This window comes from Mustela erminea, chromosome 7 (assembly GCF_009829155.1).
Source record: "Mustela erminea isolate mMusErm1 chromosome 7, mMusErm1.Pri, whole genome shotgun sequence".
NCBI classification, from domain to species: Eukaryota; Metazoa; Chordata; class Mammalia; order Carnivora; family Mustelidae; genus Mustela; species Mustela erminea.
Genome location: NC_045620.1, coordinates 89052963 through 89076159, shown reverse-complemented (window position 1 = coordinate 89076159; position 23197 = coordinate 89052963). Strand labels below are relative to the sequence as shown.

At 43.0% G+C, this 23197-nt stretch overlaps 2 protein-coding genes across 2 annotated transcripts in view; one reads left to right on the top strand and one right to left on the bottom strand.

The window, feature by feature from the left end:
• Positions 1-476: 476 nt before the first annotated feature.
• The window catches only part of ADD2 (adducin 2), a 103827-nt gene continuing 81106 nt past the window's right edge, over positions 477-23197 (top strand). The window contains exon 1 of the mRNA XM_032352387.1: positions 477-1021. The gene's annotated coding sequence lies outside the window, so the exon portion shown is untranslated. The remainder of the gene's footprint in view (positions 1022-23197) is intronic.
• Positions 20154-20697, bottom strand: LOC116596386 (60S ribosomal protein L32-like). Its single transcript, XM_032353695.1, has one exon. The coding sequence runs from the start codon at positions 20695-20697 to the stop codon at positions 20218-20220; it is 480 nt and encodes a 159-aa protein (XP_032209586.1). The 3' UTR covers positions 20154-20217.

Sequence of the window (23197 nt, the reverse complement as noted above, 5' to 3'; positions counted from 1 at the left end):
TTGAGAGAAACTGTCAGAAAGTAGAAGTGGAAGATGCTTTAGGTATGCTGTCATTTTACAGACTGAGACAGTATTGCCCAGAAGGTTAAGTGATTTCATCAAAGTCACACAGCTAGTTAATGGCAGGTCTGAGACTGTAATCAAGTATTCTGGTTCTCCACCCAGTTCCCTATTCACTAAACACCTGTTCCCTCTGGGATGAGGAGAGGGGTGAGAGGAGAAAAGTAATGAGAATTGGAGGGAGCTGGGCGCATAGCCCCAGACCGCAGGACAACAAAAAATTTTGCTATAGTAGAAGAATTAGAATAGGCATAATTTGGGCTCAGATTCAAATGGTCAACAATTGCTATTAAACCCCCTAATAGTTAATTTTCTAAAGGCAGATTTCCCAGGCAATAAATATTCCAGCTGTAGGACTTTTTTTTTTTTTTAATCCTAGGGAGAATATATCGTTAAAGGAAGCTCACGTTTCAGATTTCCTTCCTAGTAACAAAATCCTCATACTAGCTCTTGGCTAAGTTCGTAGTGCCCGAGTGGACGTGGGCAGAGGCCGGGCGGCGGGACTGCGGCAGCGCGGGCGGCGGGCATTGCGGGTGGGGGCACTGCAGCATCGCGGCCCTGGGGCAGCCGGGCAGCGGCCCGCTAGAGGGGGCGCTGTGGGCGCCGCCAGGCGTCCTTTTGTCAGCGCGCACGGCCAAGAGAGCTCTCATTTCCTCCCAGCCTTGTGCGGGAAATGGATTTAATTCTGACCGCAGGGCTGTAAGGGACGAGCGTGAACGACAGCCTTTTGTCAAGAAGTAGCGGCTTCTGTTGTCTGTAATCACCGCTGACACGGGGAAGCTGCATTGCTGGTGGAATTCCAGGCAGCTCTGACAAGTGTGGGGCTGCAGGATGGGAAGAAAACATTGCTCTGCAGATTAGCTGGGTGCATTTATTAAGCAGACACCCACAGGAAAAGACAACAAAGCAAAACAGCAACCCACCGTGGAAGACCAGGGATGGATAAGATGCTGTGCAGGAGGTAAGCCCGGCTTGGGAATGGGCGTCGTGGCTTGCCTTGGTTTTGTTTCTTTTGATGGAATTTGAGACCCCTACGGCAACCGTCCGTCCACCGTGCGCGAGCTGGTTGGTCCCGATTGTCAAGGGTCTGCTAGTGTGTGTGTGTGTGTGTGTTTGTGAGAGTGATGCCGCCCTTCCCCACGGCTGTGTGTTTTGTGTCTAAAGGTTTCTGTGGATGATGTAAAATTGGAGGATCTTTGGAAAGATCCTTCGGGGCCGAGTAGGGCTGCCCTCTGCGTGGGGACGGTGGGACGCACTCGCTCCGAGCGCCACGCCTGACAGGTGGGGCATTCTTCTGGGTCAGGGCTGGCGGGCGGCAAGCGTCGCTTCACGGGGGCTGCCCCTCCCTAACCTTCCTGCTTGGCCGCCGCCCTCGGGGGGAGCGGTGAGGGGTGCTCGGCGGCCTGGGCGCGTCCCCCGGGCGTCGTCAAGGCTCGAGGCGGGGCGCTCTGCCGCAGCTGCGAGGCAGCAGGTGCGGCATCGGCGGCGGCCTGCATTTGGAGTAGGGGAGCTGGCACGTGAGCGGGCCCCAGTGGATCTGGATTTTTATGCCACTCCACCACTTTGGAGGGAAAAAGGGCCACTGTCCCCAAGAGGTCTTGCCAGTCTGCTCCTCCCTTAGCTTTCATCTTCCCTCCCCTCTATTTTCCTGCCTCCTCTCCCCTCCTCTGTCCCCGGTTGGAGACCACCCTTGGTCCGGGAGGCCGGGTGGTGGGGTGGGGGGCGGGCAGCTTCTGCCAGTTTTGAAATCACAACCACTGAGCTACCAGGTGTTAGGTTTGGGATGGAGTGGGGGCGGGGCAGACTGCTTTAGGATGCCGATCAGGCGCTCTGTCTAGCCTATTGTCTTGCTTTTTCTCCCCCTTCCTTTTCTTCTATAATCTCCACCCCTCGCCAAAGAGAGGGAGAAAGAAAGACCGAGAGAGAAAGCCCCAGGAGAGAGAGGGAGGGAGGGAGGGGGAGAGAGAGAGAAAAGGGAAGGGGGGGATAAAAAGCCCCAGCCCACACCCTATCAAATTCTTTTAAAAAATTGTCATTTATCTGTGACACATGATTATTACCCATCTGTTTCTTTACACCCACTCTTGCCTCTTGCAGTTTGTTGTCTGAGATTCAACTGACTCAAATGAGCCTTATTAATAATAGAAATCAAATCTCAGTTTGCTAAATGGACATTTTGTGCTTTCTGACTAAGCCCAAAGGAGAGGGTAATCTGACATCCTGGTGGGAGCAAGTGATTGGAGAGGGCAGACCCACCTCCTTTCACATCTAGTGTGTGGGTCTAGTTAAGGTACATGCATGAGATGCATGTTTAACATGTAGGGGTGGCCTCGTTAAAGGGATTTAAACATTGGGTTTCATTTTAAGAGAGAATTGGTAAACATCTGAAATGAAAATGGTTTAAATGATTAAGAGCAGTTAGCTGAAGTTTCAGACTTGCAAGTCACTCTGGCCACTAACATATGAATAGTCTATGTTAGATTTTACCGAGGGATTTAGATCATTTAATATTTTTGCTTTATAATGTTCTACCTTCATTCTGTGATCAGACTTTTGTCAGTGGGTAGGGACCAGGATCTTGCCCAGACCTGTCCACTTTTCATCTCTCCACCCCCAATAGCAAACCTTTTATTATTGTAATTTCAATATATTTTGAAGAACCACTAAAATCTTTGATCCCAAATCCATACAGTTTGTAGGAAGCCATATATTCTTTCTTGTCCAATTGCTTAACCTTATTAAAAAATCTGTTTGTTACATACAAAATACATAGCACTGCCTGAAATGACGCACCACATGTGGTTTCTGGGCTTGAGTTGAATTGGCTTTAAATGTTAGGATGGTGCTAGAATTAGCACATCACAACTATTCTCTAAGAGTTTACAGGTGATGACAAATGTTTGTTGGGACAGAATTCAGTGTTAAGGTTTCAAAAGTATGTTGGAAAGACTTTGATAAATGTATTTATCTACCTTGTTCTACAAGAAATCTAAGACAGTTTATTGGTCTTCATAAACCATAGCAAGGGAGACTAACTTAGAAGTAAATGAGAAAGAAAAAAGAAGACTAAGGATAGAGATATAAAATGGTATTAAGAATGAAGCTAATACAAAAATACAAGCGTAAGACCCCCTGTACTTGTTATGAAAGTAAACAAATCCAACTCTAAACTTTCCAGCATGTCACCGAACAAGAACTGACCAACCCATGACTCATGTGTTTATTTATTTATTGACTCATCCACCCATTTGTTCATTTAACAAACACTCAGTGAGGCCCTACTATGTGCCAGGTTCTGTGAAGGGTGCAGGGACAGACATGGTCTCTGTCTTGACAGCACTTAGTGATGAAGGAGAGGAACTGACATTCATCTGGAAACCCTGTAAATGAATATAATCACAGATCATTCTGAGAGCTGTGCAGAAAAAGTATGAAACACAGAATGTCACATGTCCAGAACATAAAACACAAAACAAAAATGTAACTGAAGCACAATAGTTCTTGATTCTAAGAGCAAAAAAGAACTCTTCGAAAATATAACAGTGTTCGGAATGGTGGCTTCAATCATGTTCTTGTCAGATACAAGGAGAGATACATACTGCTTTTTTTTTTTTTTTAAGATTTTATATATTTATTTGACACACAGAGAGAGAGATCACAAGTAGGCAGAGCTGCAGGCAGAGAGAGAGGGGGAAGCAAGCTCCCCACTGAGCAGAGAGCTCAAAGCGGGGCTCGATCCCCGGACCCTGAGATCATGACCTGAGCTGAAGGCAGAGGCTTAACCCTCTGAGCCACACAGGTGCCCCAAACCACTGTTTTTAAAATGTTCCTCAGTGTGAGTTTATATCATTCATGGGTCTCTCAGACCACTGGGGTTCTGAGATATATACATTTTGAGGGATCTGTGTCTTCTCTAAAATTAGCAGTTTTACTTCAGTGATAATCTTAAATAATTAATAATAAAATGTGTTCTGGATTATCTTGATGGCAACTCCAAAGCCAATGGTAGGGCCTGTATTTGCCTCTGTGTCTTTCCATGTGAGCCAGGAGCAGGCCTGGTGGCTCAGGTCATGAGGCAGAGAGGAGTTTAACTAGAGGTACATGGAGAGAACGGTGAGTCCGCACAGGGCACAGGCTCGTCAGGCTCAGAAGAACAATTCCTGGGGGGCGCCTGGGTGGCTCAGTGGGTTAAAGCCTCTGCCTTCAGCTCAGGTCATGATCTCAGGGTCTTGGGATCAAGCCTTACATCCGGCTCTCTGCTCAGTTGGGAGCCTGTCTCCCCCCCTCTCTCTGCCTGCCTCACTGCCTACTTGTGATCTCTGTCAAATAAATAAATAAAATTAAAAAAAAAAAAGAACAATTCCTGGGATCAGCACTATATTGTCAAGGACTGGTGCTCTCATGCTAGTCATAGTCATAGTCATAGTCACTAAGTTGCAGGAACTTATTAGCAGCAGGTGTTGTAGTGAAAACACAATGACAGAGTTCCTGTTGCTAGTTTCAGCAATAATTGGATTAGATCTAAATTTGATGCAGATTTAGTAACCTCCAATAACTACCTTGTGTCCAAAACAATGAGACCGGTAATTTGGTGTAATGATTGAGTGGAGCCAGACTGTCTGACTTCAAATTCATTTTTCTACTTACTAGCTGTGAAACTTGGGCAAGTTACTCAACCTCTGTGATCCTCAGTTTCTTTTGATACTATGGAGATAAATACGTGGTATTGATTTCATAGTGACATTGCAAGGATTAGAGTCACTACATGTGAAAGACTTGGAGCATATAGTAAAGTTCAGTAGATGTTAGTGATGTTAGTTACTATTTTTATTAGTATAAAATGGCACCCATTTAGGTAGGCATCTCAGGATGGTTTTTAGAAGAATTTTAAATTATGATATCTGATTATCTTCAAAGTAGCAAACACATTTTTGAGGTTACTAATATTATTTTGCATACATGCTTTATTAGTTGCCCCCGTTGGTATAATTGAAGCCAAAATTCAGAGAGTGATAACATGTAGTAACTAGACCTGAGACTATATCTTTCTGTTGATAAACCCAAAATGGAGTTTTAATTCCAGCAAAACAATATCATCTGTTGCAAGAAGATAACTTTATGTATTTGACATTTTAAAGTTTTATAGTTGCATTTATTCATTAATTTATTTTGGCATTTTAGTTATATGAAAGCTGTAATGCCTGGGTGTTTTTAACTGGTCTTTATGAATGTACTTATTTAAGTTACATTTTAATAAATGTGACTTAGGTTAACCTTGGGTCCATAAGAGATTTTTTCCTTCAAAAGAGATTTCTGTAGGGGTGTCTGGGTAGCTCAGTGGGTTAAGCCTCTGCCTGCAGCTCAGGTCATGATCTCAGGGTCCTGAGATCGAGCCCTGCATCAGGCTCTGCTCATCAGGAAGCCTGCTTCCCCCTTTCTATGCCTGCCTGCCTCTCTGCCTACTTGTGATCTCTGTCAAATAAATAAATAAAATCTTAAAAAAAAAAAAGATTTCTGTATAGTGGAAGCATTTTGGACTGTAGACAAAGACACACCCAAGATGTTTGAAATAGAATTTTGAATCTCTAGAAAAGAGATTGCAGCCCTAATATTTTACTCTGTATACCTTGGCTACCATAGGTTTAACTTGAAAGAATTTTAAGACCATAATACCAAAAACTGCCTCTGCTTACAACAACAACATCAATGTCCCCCAGACTCGTGGAGCACCTATGGAATGGCAAGGTTCCAGCAAAGATTCATCCTGACCTAACTTCCACATTAAACTACATCTGAGAGGTTTGCCAATGTTGCTGAATGAGGTGAAAAGAGTCTTTTCTCTGTGAACTACAGTGTTCAATTGTATAGTTTAAAATGAGTTTACTGATTATGTTGTTCAAATCTGTTTTTAAATTTTCTTTTTTTTAAAGATTTTATTTATTTATTTGACAGACAGAGATCACAAGTAGGCAGAGAGGCAGGCAGAGAGAGAGAGGGGGAAGCAGGCTCCCTGCTGAGCAGAGAGCCCAACATGGGGCTTGCTCCCAGGACCCTGGAATCATGACCTGAGCCGAAGACAGAGGCTTTCACCCACTGAGCCACCCAGGTGCCCCTGTTCTTAAGTTTTCTTTGTACTTAAGTGATCTGTCAAAGATTACAAAATTATGCCAGTCTCCTACTACAATTGTTTTTGATAGCTTTCCTTTTAATATATACCTATCATAAAACTATGCATTTATATTGTATTCTATTACACATAGGTTTTATTTGCTGCTGTGTTACTTAGGGCTCTGGTTTCCAAGGACTGATGGCTTTTTTTGGGATGGGGGACATTTAATGTTAAAACCAGGACATGCCAGGCAAAGGAAGACAGATCTATTTTAGTTGCAGAGAAGAGAGAGATAACAAAGGGCCTAGATACTTCAAGGACTCTCTAGAAGATATGGTAGAGATGGTGCCCACCAAGATCAACCAGCCCATGAGTCAACAAGGGGCCCTCCCCAGAGGAAGCAGGGATATTCTTCCAGCTGAGTCCTAGAAAAATACTCAGGCTCAATGCACCAGACCTGGATGCGCTAGGGTGTGGTCAGGGGGAAGATGGGGGTAATAATCAAAGGGCTTTAGGAACTTTATCGGCACCTTCCACCTTGAGTAACTGGACCCCCAATCCTGATGTGTGCTGAGGGACCCCTGAATAATGTGGGGCTTTAAGATAGCAAGCTTCAAACCAGGTCAGTTCTGATCACCCCCAACAGTTACAGCTGAAAATAAAGTACATAAATAAATGTCACTTGACCCAGCTGTAAATATCTCTAGTGTGCTTGGTCTGACAGAGGACCCCCTAAGCAACCCAGGCAGGACCTGGAGGCTAGGGAATTTAGGATGCGGTTGTCAGAAAGCAAATATCAGTGCTCCATATGATATCTGGAACGGTCTTCCTGGGCCCAGCCTTGAAAGTACTTACCAAGCCAAGGAGAAAATGCCTTTGACTACTGTGAGTGGCAGCTTTAAAGACCATTGACATCCTTCACCCATGCCTTCCCCCCCTGCAGACAGCTGATTGAATAGGCATAGACCAGTGAGGACTTAGGATCTCAGGGCAGGGTGTCCATATGAGGCCAAACAGGGAGGGGGAGTCAGGGTGAGGAGGTAAAACAAAACACAAAAACCAGTTCCCGCCCCCCCCCAACACCATCCAAAACAAAATGAACAAACAAAAAAAACAGACATGAGGTTGTTGATAAGTCATTCCCCTGCTCCCCTAGCCAATTTAGAGAAGAAGCCACTTGGTTTTCCTGAGGTGGCCAAGTGATTCTTGTTCTGGTAGCTTCCATGAGGCCCAGCTAGACACTTGGTCTCTGTGTTGATGAGGTTGCCTTTCATCCTGCCGGGGCTAGTTTGCTTGGGCTTGGGCTTGGGTTTCATCAGTCCCTCTTGGATTCCTCTGGATCTTCCCACTTCTCTTGCCTGCCTTGAACTCAAACTCCTTCCATCAATCTACAGTGATCTTTCTGAAACAGAAATTGAATCTTGACAATCCTCTACTCTTGGAATAAAACCCAAATTCTTTACCTTTACATATTCCTTCACACTCCACCCACCATCTTCCTGGACATGTCCCCTCTACAAACCTCCCTCACAGTCTCCACACCTTTCTCAGGCTCTTTCCTCCAACCTTACGTGCCCTCCCCCCACTTTTGTCTGGCAAGTTGATTCTTTTAGAAAGCCAACTGAACAGACAAGCTTCTAGCAAGCCTGATTATGATTAAAACAATACTAGAAATGAAAGGTGGGACAAAGCAGAGAAGAGATTTGAAATCATAACAATGCATTATTGTATGCTAACATATGTGAAAATCTTGATGAAATGGACATTTTCACAGGACATGTAAACTACAAGTATTTCAGAAATCCCGAATGTCCTGTTTCTGGATGGGAAGAGTTGATGTAGCAAAGATGTCGATTCCTCACAGATTCTGCCACGTGGTTGGCAGCCTTCCTGGTAACCAGAAGTGATGCAGATTTGTTCCTATTTTTCTCTTTTTTTGGTCATTTTCTGTGGAATTTCGAAAGGGTTACTTAACTGCATATGCTCTTTTGCAAATCATTGTATCGAGGGAAAGCCAATACATGTGCATTTGCATGTCATTTCTAAATTGTTTTTCTTGAAGAGCGAATGAAGTCATTAAACTTGAAATGCTTGGGGACTTTATGAAGACAGTTTCTTCTAACAATGGACATGATTTTCAGCCCATGTTATTTTATCGAATATGAATTTTATTTTATTTACTTTCTTTACTCAGCAAGGAGCCCATATAAGAATCTCTCGACTTTTGCTTTTAAAAAAATTGATGGCGAAGCGGTGCCTGGGTAGCTCAGTCAGTAGAGCATCCAACTCTTGATTTCAGCTCAGGTCATGATCTCGGGGTCATGAGGTCGAGCCCCGTGTCAGGGCTGTGCTCAGCATGGAGTCCGCTTGAGATCCACCGCACCCCCCCCACCCCCTCCTGCTGACCTTGCCCCCACTCATGCTTGCTCACTCTCTCTCTAACTAAAATCTTTAAAAGAATTGATGGTGAAAAAATAGTCAAAAAGTGAGGGTGTGTTCAGTTCTTTCCTCCTTTACTGTGTCAGATGGCAGAGCGTCCATACTGATTATCTCGACATTCCTTTATTTAGAATTGATTCTTCTTCCCTCTTAGCACCACATTTCTCTTAGATCCTTCCAACACCCTCATTTGTGTCCCAAATTAGCTACATCTGTTACCATAGTTATGCGGTATCCAGCTTAACCCGCTCCAGGCTTGTTCCTGCTGCAGGGTGTTTGAGATTTCCTTTCTTGCATATCCAGAAGAACTGTCACTATTTTTCTTTCTTTTTCTCCTCCCCTCCCCACCCCAGGTTTGTACTGTTTTAAAGGCAATGCGTGTGTATAGTTGATTAATCAAATAGGACTGAAGGGCTTCTAACAGAAAGCAGCAATCCCTGGCCAGTCCAAATCCTTACCCACAGACAGGCAAACTGCTTTTAGCTCTTTGCCGTTCTCCCATAGTTACTTCTGTTATCTCAAAATAATATGCATACACTGCTGGTTCGATCAACTTCGATCATCCTTTGGTGACCTTCTGCCATGACAGTCAAGGATGTAGTTTATTTACATCATGCCTACTGCCTCTCCTTACTCTCTTTCTCTGGTCATCTCTGAGACTCCAGACAGTGCCTTCATTAAAACGAGCTTTCTCATTCTATAGACTGTTAATTGGGTCACTTGACTCTACTCTGTGTAAGGTAAGGCTATTACCACCACCTCTTCTTGCCCTGCTTCCTCCTTCCCTCTAGCTTTCCTTTACTTTTGCTTTATCAAAGTTGATAAAATATTCATTCTGTTCCATGGCCATAGTTAGTTTCTATGATTTGTCTATAATGATGGTAATTCTAAAAGTTGAACAATTTTAAACTGTTCATTATCTGTGTTGATATTGTTCGCAAGTAATAATCTAGAATTTCATATCCTTCTCAGGGGCTCCCATATCTCAACCCTTGGGCCCCTAGAGAGGAAACGTTTCCCAAGATGACCCTGGGGTCAGGAACACCACTACAGCTGCCCTTGTTCACCCCTGCAGGGTGTGCAGTTTTCCTAAGAAGACCCCTCCGCTGATCAAACTGATGAACTGAGAACACCTGCCTACTATTTTGAGATACAGAGGTCACCACAGCTGAGTGCCTGGTTGGGGGGTGGGGTGGGGTCACTGTGTATGGGCACAGGAGAAAAGGTGAGTGAGCTCTGCTCTGCCATAGAGACCCACAATTTGTGCTGCGGTGTCCAGTCTCTTTTTTCTTCCTGCCCTTTATCTTGCCTGCCATATCACCAGCTGGGACACTTCAGGGCTGTGCCACAGATCATCTGCTTCCTGGGCTCTAGCATCCTTTGCCTAAAATTTGGACTGAGGCTTCTTTTGCTTCAAACATTAGTCACCAGTTCCCCATCTGCTTTTTGTCCTACAGAAACTTGATGAAGTCTCTCCTCTGATAACAACCTGCTTTTACTTTGTTATTATGGGATTATGCATTTTTATCTCCTTATGGTCAATTTAATGGAATCTAAGGAGAAAGAGAGAGAGAGAGAGAGAAGAACATAGGGCTATGTGGGATTAGGCCCGCCATCTTGAATTAGAAGCCAAGGACATTAATTTTCAATCAAGCCATGCATAGTAGTGATAAAATAAGCTGCTGGCATGCCTATGGTTTAAATTAAAACCCAGTGAAGTTTGTTCTTCTTTGTTTTGAAAATGCCTTCAAATATGTATGGTACCTACCAACTCAATTCCAACAACTTCTCTGGTCTAGGATAGTGCAAAAACTCTGAATCATTCTTTCACCCCACTCTAAGATGAATGACTTTTAGCTTATATACAATTCTAACAGATTCAGTTGTTTCTCTTCAGAAAGGTGCAAGTCGCAAATTAGAAGAGTTTGGCTAACAGTCTGAAAAAGCCCAGGATAAGATGAGGGTTAAGAGAAGATAGAAACTTCTTAGGGGAACCTGGGCTGCAGTTATTGGCTAGTTGCTACGGAAAGTCATTTGTCAGAGTAGCCAGTACTCGATTTGGATGCAGAAAGTAAGGAACTAACAGAGAAAGTTAGTGAATAAACACTGTGTGTCCTCATAGAGGGAAGGGCTGCTGGCTTTTTTTTTTTTTTTTTAAACCTTGATAAAAAGGAGGGATTTTTGGGTTCCAAAGGTGCTTTGTTCAGAAAGTAAATGTGGAATTATACATATTAAGAAGTTTCAGTTGCCTCTGTTTCCATTTAATTTGGAGATAATTGCTTCATTTTTCAGCTCTTGCAGTGATCACTGAGACAGAAGACAGTTTTGGGGATCCTGCTTTATAGATCTTAACTGTTGAAGTTACAAGCTATAAAAACTGTTGCCAGCTTTGAAGCCTGTCCTTGTTATACTTGGTTCTGAACTGAAAATGTATCAGGTTTAAGGATGTCAAAGAATTAAAACCTGCTTTTCAAAATCTATTATATTTATAGATGAAATGATCAATGTCTATGATTTGTCTCAAAATCTTCTTTTATTGGGTTATAGGTGGGGTTGAGGTGAATTGAGATGGACTACAAGTTGATAGTTTTGAGACTGGGCATAATATCTAAACTGACACTTTTCAAAGTAAAAGGAGATGCTATTAATAATTACACTGGGACAAGAGATGTGACCCAGACCCTCTCAGGAAAATTGCAATCTACTCTGAAGTTAGACAATGGGTACTTGGAGTTCATTATATAGTATGCTCTCCAATTTTGCATATTTGTGAATTTTTCCATAATTAAATATGTCTGCTGTTTTATAGTGTTTGCTCTTTTGTTATAATTGGAGACTTTCATCTTAATCATGATGTTAAACATTAGTCAACTTCAAACACAAAAGGAAAATAGCTAGAGAATATTATTAAAGGACAAATCTATTAAGTTAATTTATAATAATGGGACAAAAATCCATAGCTCTTACAACTGGGACACCCAGGAAGCAATACTTAATTAAGTCGACAATGTTTTAAAGCAGATCTCTAGCTTTAGTTATGCAAAAGGACCTCGTTTTTATTGCTGTGGATTGGGTTCCTTGGGATTTTATGGATAGCTGGGTACATCCCCAGAAAGTTCAAGTCTGCTGGGAAATGAGGAGCCAAGCCAAGAAAGTGGGGCTTCGATTTGCAGAGCAAGTCTACAATGCTGATATGTAATTATCTTAGTGTCTCTCCTATTGAGGTTCTGCATTACTTTTCACCTGCTAAAAGAGTCTTTCAAAGTTAGTCAGAATTTGAGAAAGAAGGTCGCTATTCTTGCTCTATAATTGCCATGGTATGTCATCCCATGGTTACTGAAGTTTTTGCTTCTGCCAGTGTGAGGTGGTATGGCTGACGTATGTAGATAAGGCAGCAAGGCTGAGCTCTGTGTTTTAGGATGTCAGTTATTCTGTTTCTGCCCATCAGAGGACCAAGTGGTTGTGGATTTGGAGTGAGGTTCTTAGTACCCGACAGAGGGGCTGAGATGAATGCCCAGCTGCTAGATGGTCCCTTGAAAGGAGCCTGGGAGTACCAGGAAAGGTACTCTGTCGTATGTGAGCTCTTTCCATCCTAATGTGCTGCTTCTGTGCGATCAGGAACCAGTTCTGCAAAAATGATTTTTTCTGATGCTACTTGTGTTACAGGTATAATTTACTATTGTGTCCCATGTGTTATGCAAAAGAACATCACTTTTTAATTTATTGGCTTGTGCTTTTTAAAGTCAAGCTTGCTGAGATATCATAGAGTACAGTTCACCTTTCTTAGGTATATTGTTCTATGAATTTTGACAAATATGTACATTCATGTAACCAGCACCACAATTAAGGTTCCTTTGTGCCCCTTTGGAGTGAATCTCCCCCATCCACCTACAGCCCCTGACAACCACCCAACTGGTTTTGCCTTTTTCAGGATGTCCTATAAATGGGAGCATACAGTGTAGTCTTGTGTCCAACTTCTTTCACTTTGTATAATATTTTTGAGATTAAACCTTGTTGCTACAAATATTAATGGTTCATTTCTTTTGATTGCTGAGTAATATTTATTTGGATGGCTGTACCAGTTTGTTTAGTTATCCACCCATTAAAGGACATTTGGATTGTTTCCAGTTTTTGATGATTATGAATAAAGCCACTGTACATATTGATACACAAATTTTTGTGTATTTTGGTTCTCACAGGTAAATAATACCTAGGAGTGGGGTTGTGTTGTGGTATCCTAAGTGTATTCATAACTTTATAAGAAACTGCCAAATTGTTTCCAAAATGACTCTATCCCATTTTGCATCCCCACCAGCAATTATTAGAGTTCTAGATGCTCTACACTTGGTATTGCTAGTTTTTTTTTTTTTAATTTTAGCCCTTATGATAGAGGTGGGGTAGTATCTCATTGTGGTTTTAATTTGCATTTCCTTAATGTCAATGACTTTGAACATCTTTTCATGAGCTTGAATGCCACAGTATCTCTTTTTTGGTTGTCTCTTGTCTTTTAAATGTCTTCACGTTTCGGCCATTCTAAGGCAAACAGGAGAAGGGATATTTCCTTAGTCTCAAAGGGGGAGCAGAAGCATAATGGGCCATAGTGAGAGTGTGGGGAGCACTATAGAGGGATGTAAGGAGAGTTGCCCAAGAGGAAGGTAGTATGGGAGAGGTGGAGGGCGTGAAGTCAGGAGCTAGGCTATCTCATCCTTCCCTCCTGCCCCGGCTGCTTCAGGATTTCTTCTCTGGAGGATATTATGGTTTGTATTATGAGGAGCTACTCCCTTAGGAAGTAAGGGAGGGATGGAAGAAGACAGCTGTAATACTGACTCCTTTCTTTTTCTTCTTAATGTGCTTACTTCAAGTTCTGGTCTTTACTGGTTATAAAGACCAGTTAATATCTCTTTAAAATAGATGTTTAAAATAGAGAATTTTGAAATAAGTCCAGTTTGCACAGCTGTATGCAAGGGTCAACTACTCAGATGTACACTGGGAGCTGTACACTTATAGTATTTAACCAAAGGTGGAGCTCTCTGAGGTGAGAATAGTAGAGGAGAGAGGAACAGAGGAGTTAGAGGTACTTTGCAAGGGGATTATTACCTGGCTGGACTAGTTAATATAAACTAGATAAGAAAGGATGTGAAGAGTGAACTTTGGGGGTAGATAGTGAAAAAATGTGTACAAGGTCTCGGAGACATTGGAGAATCAGAGTAGGTAGGCTGGAAGGGGATGGTCCAGGAGGAGGATGTGAAATCCATATGTTGGAGATGGCAATCTTATTGGTAATGACAAGATCTAGGGTATATAACTATGGGAGTGGGTGGCTGAGGCTGGGGTGGAGAGAGAGATGATTGGCATGAGAGGAAAACGTGAAGGCTGGCTGTTGGTGGATCACCACATGGATGTGAATGTTGAAGTCATCAGGAATGAGAAAGGAGGGGAAGATGGTAAAGTCATCAGTGAGTAAGGGGAATGACCAGGAAATTGGAGGATAGCCACAAGGTGGCTGATGACAAGTCTGTCTCAATAGGAGTCATGGACTTCCAAGGCAGTGGGGTCTTGAAGCAGTGGAAGAAGTAGATGTAAGTGGCTATGGGGCACACAAATGCTATCTACATGGTGCCAAGGCCCCAAGTATATAGGATGTGGCTGTGAGATAACAGTGAGGAGAGTGAGGCTTTAGATTTTTTTTTTTTTTATTTTTGGATCACAGAAATGGGCTTTATGTAGCAGATTTAGGGAATCCTGCAAAGAGTTACAGGATTGTTCATGAGATTGGCTTCCAAGCAGGAAGGAGGGTAACCAAGGAGGCGTTATTGACTTTGGGCTTGTTCAAAACTCAATTAAAGGCAATTAACAGTATCTGGTGTTGTTTATGAAAGTACTGGTCTCATGAGAGATCTCCTAGCAGTCCTCATGCATTGTGAGAAGAGAAGAAAAACTTCCTCTCTTGAGGCATCTTTTGTCTTCATGTCATTATTCATGCATTACCCCCAGCCATAAATCTCATGGAGGGGACAGAAGGCTTCTGTCCTTCCAAATCACCATCCTGCTGTGGCTCCGAGATGACTTTTTGGTCTAGACTTGCTCTGTTGATGGTGACCTTTAACAAAATAAACTGCGACAAGAAAAATAAGGATTGATGAAGAAGATGCACTTTCTCAAAATTCGTACTCATGCATTAGAACAGGACGTATTTTGAGGAATGAGGCATGTTAAAGGGAAGTGTGAGGTTTCTTAAATGCCTGACCAAAAATCTCAGAAAAGCACCCTGCACTATATGGCAATCCTGGGGCATTTACTTTCCCACTCTCCAAAATAAGTATTTCACTCCTTTTTTTTTTTTTTTTTTTTTTTTTAAATCTCCTTTCCTTCCATTCTCACCCACCTTGCTGGGTGCCTCCAATTTCACTGAGAGACAGAAGCAATGAGGAGAGTGGCCCTGCTTTTATCAGGGGCCATTCTTTCTCTGGGATCTGGGCCCTGGTTCCTCTCACCTTCTAAAAACCACACTCCAGCAATTGGCCATTCTATTTTCTGCATAATTGGCTTCTCTCTTTCTCTCTACTGCAACATTTCCATTGGCATTCAGGCATGTTCTAGTATCTCTTACCTAAGCGTCTACTGGCACCTTGATCTTGGAATTCCCAGCCTCCAGAACTATGAGAAATCAATTTCTGTTGTTTATAATCTACGCAGTCTATAATATTCTGTTATGGCAGCTTGAGCTACGATAATATTGTATATTTGTTTTTATATATATGAAAAATCTGATGATCACAACCACCCTATAAGGAGGATGGTATTATTAATCTCATTATGTAGATGAGGAAAACTTATTTCTAGGTAACGGTATATAAATGAACAGTTTATGACTTAAAAAACCTTATTCATTCCTTTGGTTTGTTTGTCTCCTTTTTTGTACATATGGTAGTCAACAGGGCTATATACTTAGAGAATTAGGGAGGCACTATCTTAAGTTTCTGTGGCCTTGCTTAGTACAAATTACATTGCAAATATCCATAGGCAAATGTCCAAAGGGTGTGCATGCTACAGAATTTATAGCCTCTTTAGCTTTCTCAAACCATTTTTGGCAAGGGCTAAATGCACTTAAAACATTAAAAATATTTATGTCTGATAATTATAATATCATGATGCACTTTACAAAGACACTGTGTCTTGCAATGTCCTTGTGCAACGCAGGGATTCTTTTATTTTCACTCCTGCATTTCTCGTAACCTATAGGATACACTGAGAACACAGCCTTTAAACTTCAAGATGGATTCCTTTGCTAAGCTTCATTTGCATTGATCGGTTTCAAGAGTGTGGTGCTCTGTGTTGGTTATCACACTTATAACCTACCATGGGAAGTGGCTGGGGTTCAGGAACAAACAACCTACATGATCTAGTAGAGGGGAAGAACTTCGTATGAAGAAAAATCTCAAGGATTCAAGGGTTGTTTAGAGAGAACAGGTTGAGCCACTAGTTTGTTATACTCTTCTATTTAAAGGAAATCTTTAGTAAACTTGTTGGTAAAATAAAGACATAAAGATATCTCTTTTTAAAATAAGATTTATTTATCTTATGCGGAGGAGAGGAAGTGGGGAGATGGGCAGAGGGAGAGAATCTTCAAGCAGACTCCCTGCTTAGAGCCCGACACTCCAGGCTCTATCCCACCATCCTGAGATCATGACCTGAGTCGAAACCAAGAGTCAGATGCTTAACCAACTGAGCCACCCAGGAGCCCTATAAAGACATCTTTCATAATGTGAGTAATTGGCCTGACTTTAATATGAGTTTCTCTTGGTGGGGGGTGGGGGGGAGACACACATTCACCATTATCCTAGTGATTTTTATTACACCTTTCTCTAAAGAACCACTCCTCTCTTTTAGAACTTCCATATGCCAAGGCAGATATTACACCAAACAACCAAATATAACAGTGCAGTCCTTTCTCCAGCTCAGTTCATATATCCTTGGAAGTAAGATTATTACATATAAATGAACTCAGGAATGCTCTAAAGGAGCCCTCACCATTAGCAAGGGCATGCCATTTTTATGTTTCTGGGGAACATGTGGCAGATCTCCTATATATAAAATACTCCCTGGAATTCCAGTATGTCAAAGTGGAAGGGGCTATGCAGACCTCCCAGTCCACCCCTGGAGTTCTAGAGAGTGGACAGACGAAGCCAAGAGAAGACAAAACACTGACCCAAGGTAAGGCCATAATTACCGGCAAATCCAGGGTTCCTGAAAAGCTGTTCTTCAGGAAATTTCTCTTTAAATGTCAATTTCTCCCTTTTTTAATATCAAAGTTTTCAAGATACTATTTGGTATCTTGACAGGAAGAATCTAAGTTCCTTGTAAGAATCTTAAATATGGTAGAGGACACAAATGGGGCTGAGCCAGGCCTCCATCCATGAAGATCCTTAATCCTCATCCTGGACATGGGGAAAATTTACAGTGATTTAAACTTTATTACAGTGTCACAAAGTATATCAGTTTCCTATGGCTGGCTTAACAAAATGCTATAAACAAAATGCTGCTCACGCAGCAGATTTATTTGTACATAGTTCTGGAGGTTGGACTTCTGGAATCAAGGTGTTGGCAGGGCCATGCTCCCCCTGGAAGATCTAAGGGAGGAATCCTTCCTTGCCTGTTCCTGCCTTCTGGTGGTTACCAGCAATGCTGGGTATCCTTGGCTTACAGCCTCATCACTCCAGTCTCTGCCTCCATCATCACATAGGCTTCTCCTCTGTGCTTGTGTGTCCTCTATGTCTCTTTATATCCGAATCACCCTCTCCTTATAAGGAATCCCCATCAGTGGATTCAGGGCCCATCCTATCCACTGTGACTTCTTAATTTTCTATAAACACCCTATTTCTAAAGAAGGTCACATTCACAGGTTCCAGTTAAACATGAATTTTGGGGAGATGCCATTTAATCCACTATGCAAAGCTACAGTGATTTTATGTTTTAAATTTTGCTAAGAATTTATGTTTGTATGCTCTAGAAAGGCATGGGTTTTTTTTTGTTTTTTGTTTTGTTTTTTAGTCCAGAGAGAGAGACAGAGAGAGAGATGCACCTGAAACACTGTTTTCCAAAGTGTATCTGGTAGAACACAATTCTCAAGAAATGTAACATGGAATAAAAGTTTCAATGGTCAAGAAACTTCAGGAGACACTGTATCCTGCTCTCCTCTTGAAGCATCATGATGTACCTAGGATAAAAAATGTTGAGAAAGGCCCTGTAACCAGGACCTGTGTATACTTTACCAATTCCAAAGTTTATAGGACAGGGAGTACTTTTGTCTGTGTCTCTATATTGATTAAGGGCTGCCTCCACCTCATGAAAAAGAAAGCCAACCACAGTAGCTTAGTCTAGTAGGGATTTATTTCTCTCATCTAGAAAGTTCGGAGGTCAGAGTCTGGGATTGACACTGGCTCATTATGGTACCAATAAATCGGGCTCCTTCTGTCTCTCTGCTGTGCCATGCTCAGCAAGTGGATTCTTTCTCTTGAATGTTTGCAAACCAGGTACTCCATTTCTAATCTCCCAACTACCTCCCAGTCAGGAGTAGGAAGTGGTGAGGGAGAAGCAGTAGCATTTCTATCAGGAAACCCGGCTTTCCCAGAAATTCCCAGCAGATTTTTTGCTTGCACATTATTATGAGGACTGTATTATATCGTGCTTCCAGCTTCAGGGAAGGCTGAGAAGTGCAGGGGCTTTTGTTGGATACAGTGTACTTTGGATGAATTTGAGTTTTTGTTAGGAAGGAGGAAGGGACGTGATATTGCCTAGGCAGCTGGTTGGGACAGCCACACACGTAACTTCCCATGGCATAGTGACCAAGAGATCACTCTTTTTAAAGGTGTATCCACATTGTCCCTCACTAGAGAGTGTTTCCTATAGAGAGCTAAGTGTTTCCCACCAGCCTCCAAGTTTAATCCTACTGAGCATTCTAGCTCAGCTCAACTCAGGAAGTTTGAAGTGCCCATACTTGCATGGCTCCATGCTACCCTAAGTGCCTTTTAAATTATTTAATGGCTTGATGTGTGCTTGCACTCCTAAGCTAATTTCATTTTCTTTAATGTGCTCTAATGGAATTTGGAGCTTCCCCCTCTATGACCCCAAATCCCTTAAATATATAGCTGCCCTGTTTATTACATTCAGAATGTATTGTAGAAGCATCACCATTTTTTCTGCCCAACATTTAAAGCAGTGAAAAGGGAAACTTCCACCTTCTCTGAGACAAGGATGCGGTCTTGTGACTTAAGAGGCTTTGTCATTGCCAGGGTTCTCAATGATCACTGTTGCTAGCACTCATTCTAATCACCAGGGGCTCCACAGCGCATGCCTCCGTTCCCAGGTAGGACCTGCAATTGGAAGCCTGTTGCAGGAGAAGCCTGCAATAAAACTCTTTTTCATTCTCCCCCTTTTACTTTGTGTGGTCAGGGAGAACACACAGGCCAGGAGAAAGAAGGCTAGCTAGTGTAGCATAACATAGCTTAGCCTGAATACAACAGGCCATAATGTCAAAGATACAGAGACATACAACATATTCTTAAAAAGTTTCCTTTTTTAATTTTTTTTAAAGATTTTATTTATTTATTTGACATACAGAGATCACAAGTAGGCAGAGAAGCAGAGAGATAGACAGGAGGAAGCAGGCTCCCTGCTGAGCAGAGAGCCCAGCTCAGGGCTTGATCCCAGCACTCTGGGATCATGACCTGAGCTGAAAGCAGAGGCTTTAACTCACTGAGCCACCCAGGCACCCCAAAAGTTTTCCTTTTGATCTTGTTTGAATATGTGGTGTTTCTAATCTTACCTCTGGAGTTAGGTGAGGAGGAGGAAAGGATCCACAGGGTGAGGCAATCAGGTCATTAAACCTGAGAACAGCAATGTTCTTTGCAAGTGAGGGCCTTAGTGGCCTGGGGAAAACAATCATGGAGATGGGGCCGTTTTCCATTCTCTGCTACATGTACAAGATCTTTTCTTCATTCTTGGTGCAGGTAACCAAACTGGAATGTCAAAACACCTGTTTTTCCTTTCAGCAAAAACACGTCAAGATTTCTTAAAAACCATTTAAGCTTTATGCCATCATACATTTCTAACAAAACACCGGTTATACTGACCTATCCAAAGGCGGCAGCTGAAAGGAACAAATGCCCTTGTACTCTTTTGGTAGTTAACATACTATTCAGAAAAAAAAAAAAAAATAGAAATTGTAATCCCCCTGAGAGCAAAGGAAATGATTTATTTATCACAGAGTAATGTCTCAGAAAGGTCGCTCTGAAAATTGTAAGTGGTTCCCATGCCACTGACCCATAGACACTGTCCCTGGAGTATAAAATGTGTATAGAAGGTATAAGGAGAAGGGTGATGTAGCAGAAGCCAGGGTGAGTTTCTCTTGCCTGAGTGACTGGGTTGGGGCATGGTGGAGGAGCTCGTGCCCTGAGGCTTGGGATTGTATCTCAAGACTTGGCTTCCTTGTCTGAATCCACTGTTGGAGTCTTAGTTCTGGATTGCAGGGATCATTTGCTAAACCTTTTTTTTTTTTTTTGGTAGTTGTCTGGTTTTATTAACACAAATACGATGTGCACATAAGCTGTCTATTCATTTTCTTCCCGGCGCAGCCTGGCATTGGGATTGGCGACTTTGGGGGCCAGCTGGGCTGCTCTTTCTGCAGTAGTCTTATGGTTCTTGGTCAAGACATTGTCAGCAGACCCCGCATACTGAGATTTATTGCACACCAGCAGTCCTTCAAGCTCCTTCATGCTGTGGGCTGGGGACTTCTGAAAGCCACTGGGCAGCCTGTGCTCTGTTTTCTTGTCGCTCCCATAACCAGGGTTGGGCATCAAGATCTGGCTCTTAAATCTTTTGTGCACCCTATTGTCAGTGCCTCGGGGTTTCTGCCAGTTGAGCTTAATTTTTACATATGGGTCTGACTGGTGCCAGAGGAACATCTTGGTCCTCTTTTTGATAGTCTTGGGCTTTGGCAGAGGTCTGAGGGTGACTGTGATGCCAAGCAGGAGAGGCCGCCACCTCTGCAAGCAGAGCCTATTTGCTAAACCTTTGCTGTCTCCCAGCATGTCGCCCAAAAGCTGTGAGATGAGTAAGGGCACGGGAAAGAAAGGATGCCCTGGCAAATCCATCCAAAAACATTCGGTTCAGATGCTAACCCAGTAACCACAGGCTGTACTCAGTGGTGGGAGGCCGAGACCCTCAGGGGACAGTTGCTATCCTTGAGGTGAGGATGATGAGACCTGGGACTCTGGGCTTGCAGGGAAATCTCAAGGGCAGGGAGTCCAGTAAGTGCCGTAGGATGACACGGCTAGTAAACTACCAGAAAAAGACCTTGACCCCAGGTATTTGGACCCTCAGGCCAGCGCTTTCCCATCTCCCCGCAGTGTGCAAGGTGGAAGAATGGGATTGCCTGACTTAGAAACCTGATGGTCCTCACTTACTAACTGTGTGACTGAGGACACATCTTTTCACCTCTGTTGCTGGGTTTACTCCTCTTGGTGGGACCTACTTCACTGCGGTCATTGTGAGGATGAAAGGAATGATTGCACGGGGTTAGTGCCTGGCCCCATGAACTGTTCCCTCATGTTAGCATCTGCCAGCTCTACTGTTAGAGCTTTTCACATTTGCATCTTCTTTACGGCCCCAGAGTAAGAAGAAAGCTGAGTTGTATGCAGGTGCTGAAATAGTAGAGAACCACCAGAGAGACTCCCCATGATAATAATCCCACTACCCGCTGACAAGTGCCGTAAGGACTCGGATGAGAGGCCTGTTAATTCTGCTCAAGAGATCAGAGGAAGCGCCGCAAAAGCACTGACATTTGAGCTGGGCCTTACAAAGCAAGTTGGAATACTCCGGCTTGATTTGATTCCTTCTTGAAAGACTCCTTTTAAGCACAAAAACTTTATTTATTGGATGCTGTTCTATAAGTGATCATTGCAGTTGCCGGCTCATTATTATTTGTGTTCTGTCAAGGGGATATTTATTACTTACAACTTCTCCCCACCATTTGCATAACCTGTAGATTTAAAAAATAGATTTGCTTCACAATGAATTTAGATTGTTAGTCCTTGTTTTGGCCATAATCTGCATGGAGGGATATTTAAGCAATAGATACAGTTAATTTGTTTCTCTCACTATTGGCTACAGATGCTAGACTCAATTTATCTCCTCTCTGCAGGGTCCTTTGTTGTCCTTGAATATCCATCTCACATATGTCCCTGAGTATGTGCAACTGATTAATCATAAAAATGATGACATTCTTTGGAATAATTGGACATTATATAAAAAGCATCTGCTGTGCTTTTCCAAGAGGGAGGGGCAGGCAATCTCCCAGTCGGCGGAGCAGCTGCTCTTCCTGGGGGGCAGTGTTCTGAGGCCATGGTCTGGCAGTGGATGGGGACTTGGCCCTCAGCACATGGAGCTTCCCTGCTTTGTGCTGGGATGTTAGAAATGCCATGCTACACTGAGGGCTGTGGCCTGTGCCTCAGGAGCAGACGAGCCCCTGTCACATCTAAAGGCCTCTTCCATACTCAGAAGAATTTCTCCCCACAGCTTGCATTTGCTCAGTCTCTGGTTCTGTACTTTGTGGCACTGTCTGGAAAAGAGGTATGGGAATAAGAAGCAAAACAAAGCAAAGCAAAACCCAAACCTATAGCAAGGGTAAGGTGGGGCACTTTAATAGCTCCCCTCGAAAGCTTAGGTTCAGTTCCCTTAGCTGATCCGAAACTTAAGAGGACCAGAGGGCACAACCAGGTCACTACCAAGTCCTGTTTGATTTTTTTCATGCGTCTTCTGAACATTCCCAAATCCATGCACTTTTTCCCATCTCCCCTTTCCCTGAGTCCAAGCCTCATCATGGCCGTCACCCCACCTGGACATCTGCAGTGATCTCTGACTAGCTCCCGATTCCCACTTGTGCCCTGCCCCTGGGCTCTGTGGTTCACACTGTTCTTGCTTCATTGTTTCCTCTTACTCTTCTTCACGGTATCAGCTCCGAGGTCATTTCCCCTGGCAAGCTGTCTCAAAGCCTGCTTTGTTAGGTGCCTAAATCTGTAAGTATAGGTATTCTTGTCATGGTTGGGTCCCTCCTAAAAAGAAGTAATCACAGGTACGCATACAATTGTTTCTGCATTACTGGCCAATGCCAGTTTCTTACATCAAACTGTAATTTTCATATTTGCTAGGATGTTTCCTGGTTTTGCTTACCAGCGTACCTTCTGTATAGCATGTGCCAAATCCTTTTTTCCCTCAACTGAATCACTGATAACATCTAACAACAGTGTTCATTTCTTTTCTCCGAGTGTTCAGTTTGGATGGAGTCTATTGAACAAGCCCCTCTGCCAATTTAAATCATTAGTGTTTAGGGGCACCTGGGTGGCTCAGTGGGTTAAGCCTCTGCCTTTGGCTCAGGTCATGATCTCAGGGTCCTGGGATCAAGCCCTGTGTTGGGCTCTCTGCTCAGCAGGGAGCCTGCTTCCTCCTCTCTCTCTGCCTGCCTCTCTGCCTACTTGTGATCTCTGGCTGTCAAATAAATAAATTAAAAAATCTTAAAAAAAAAGTCATTAG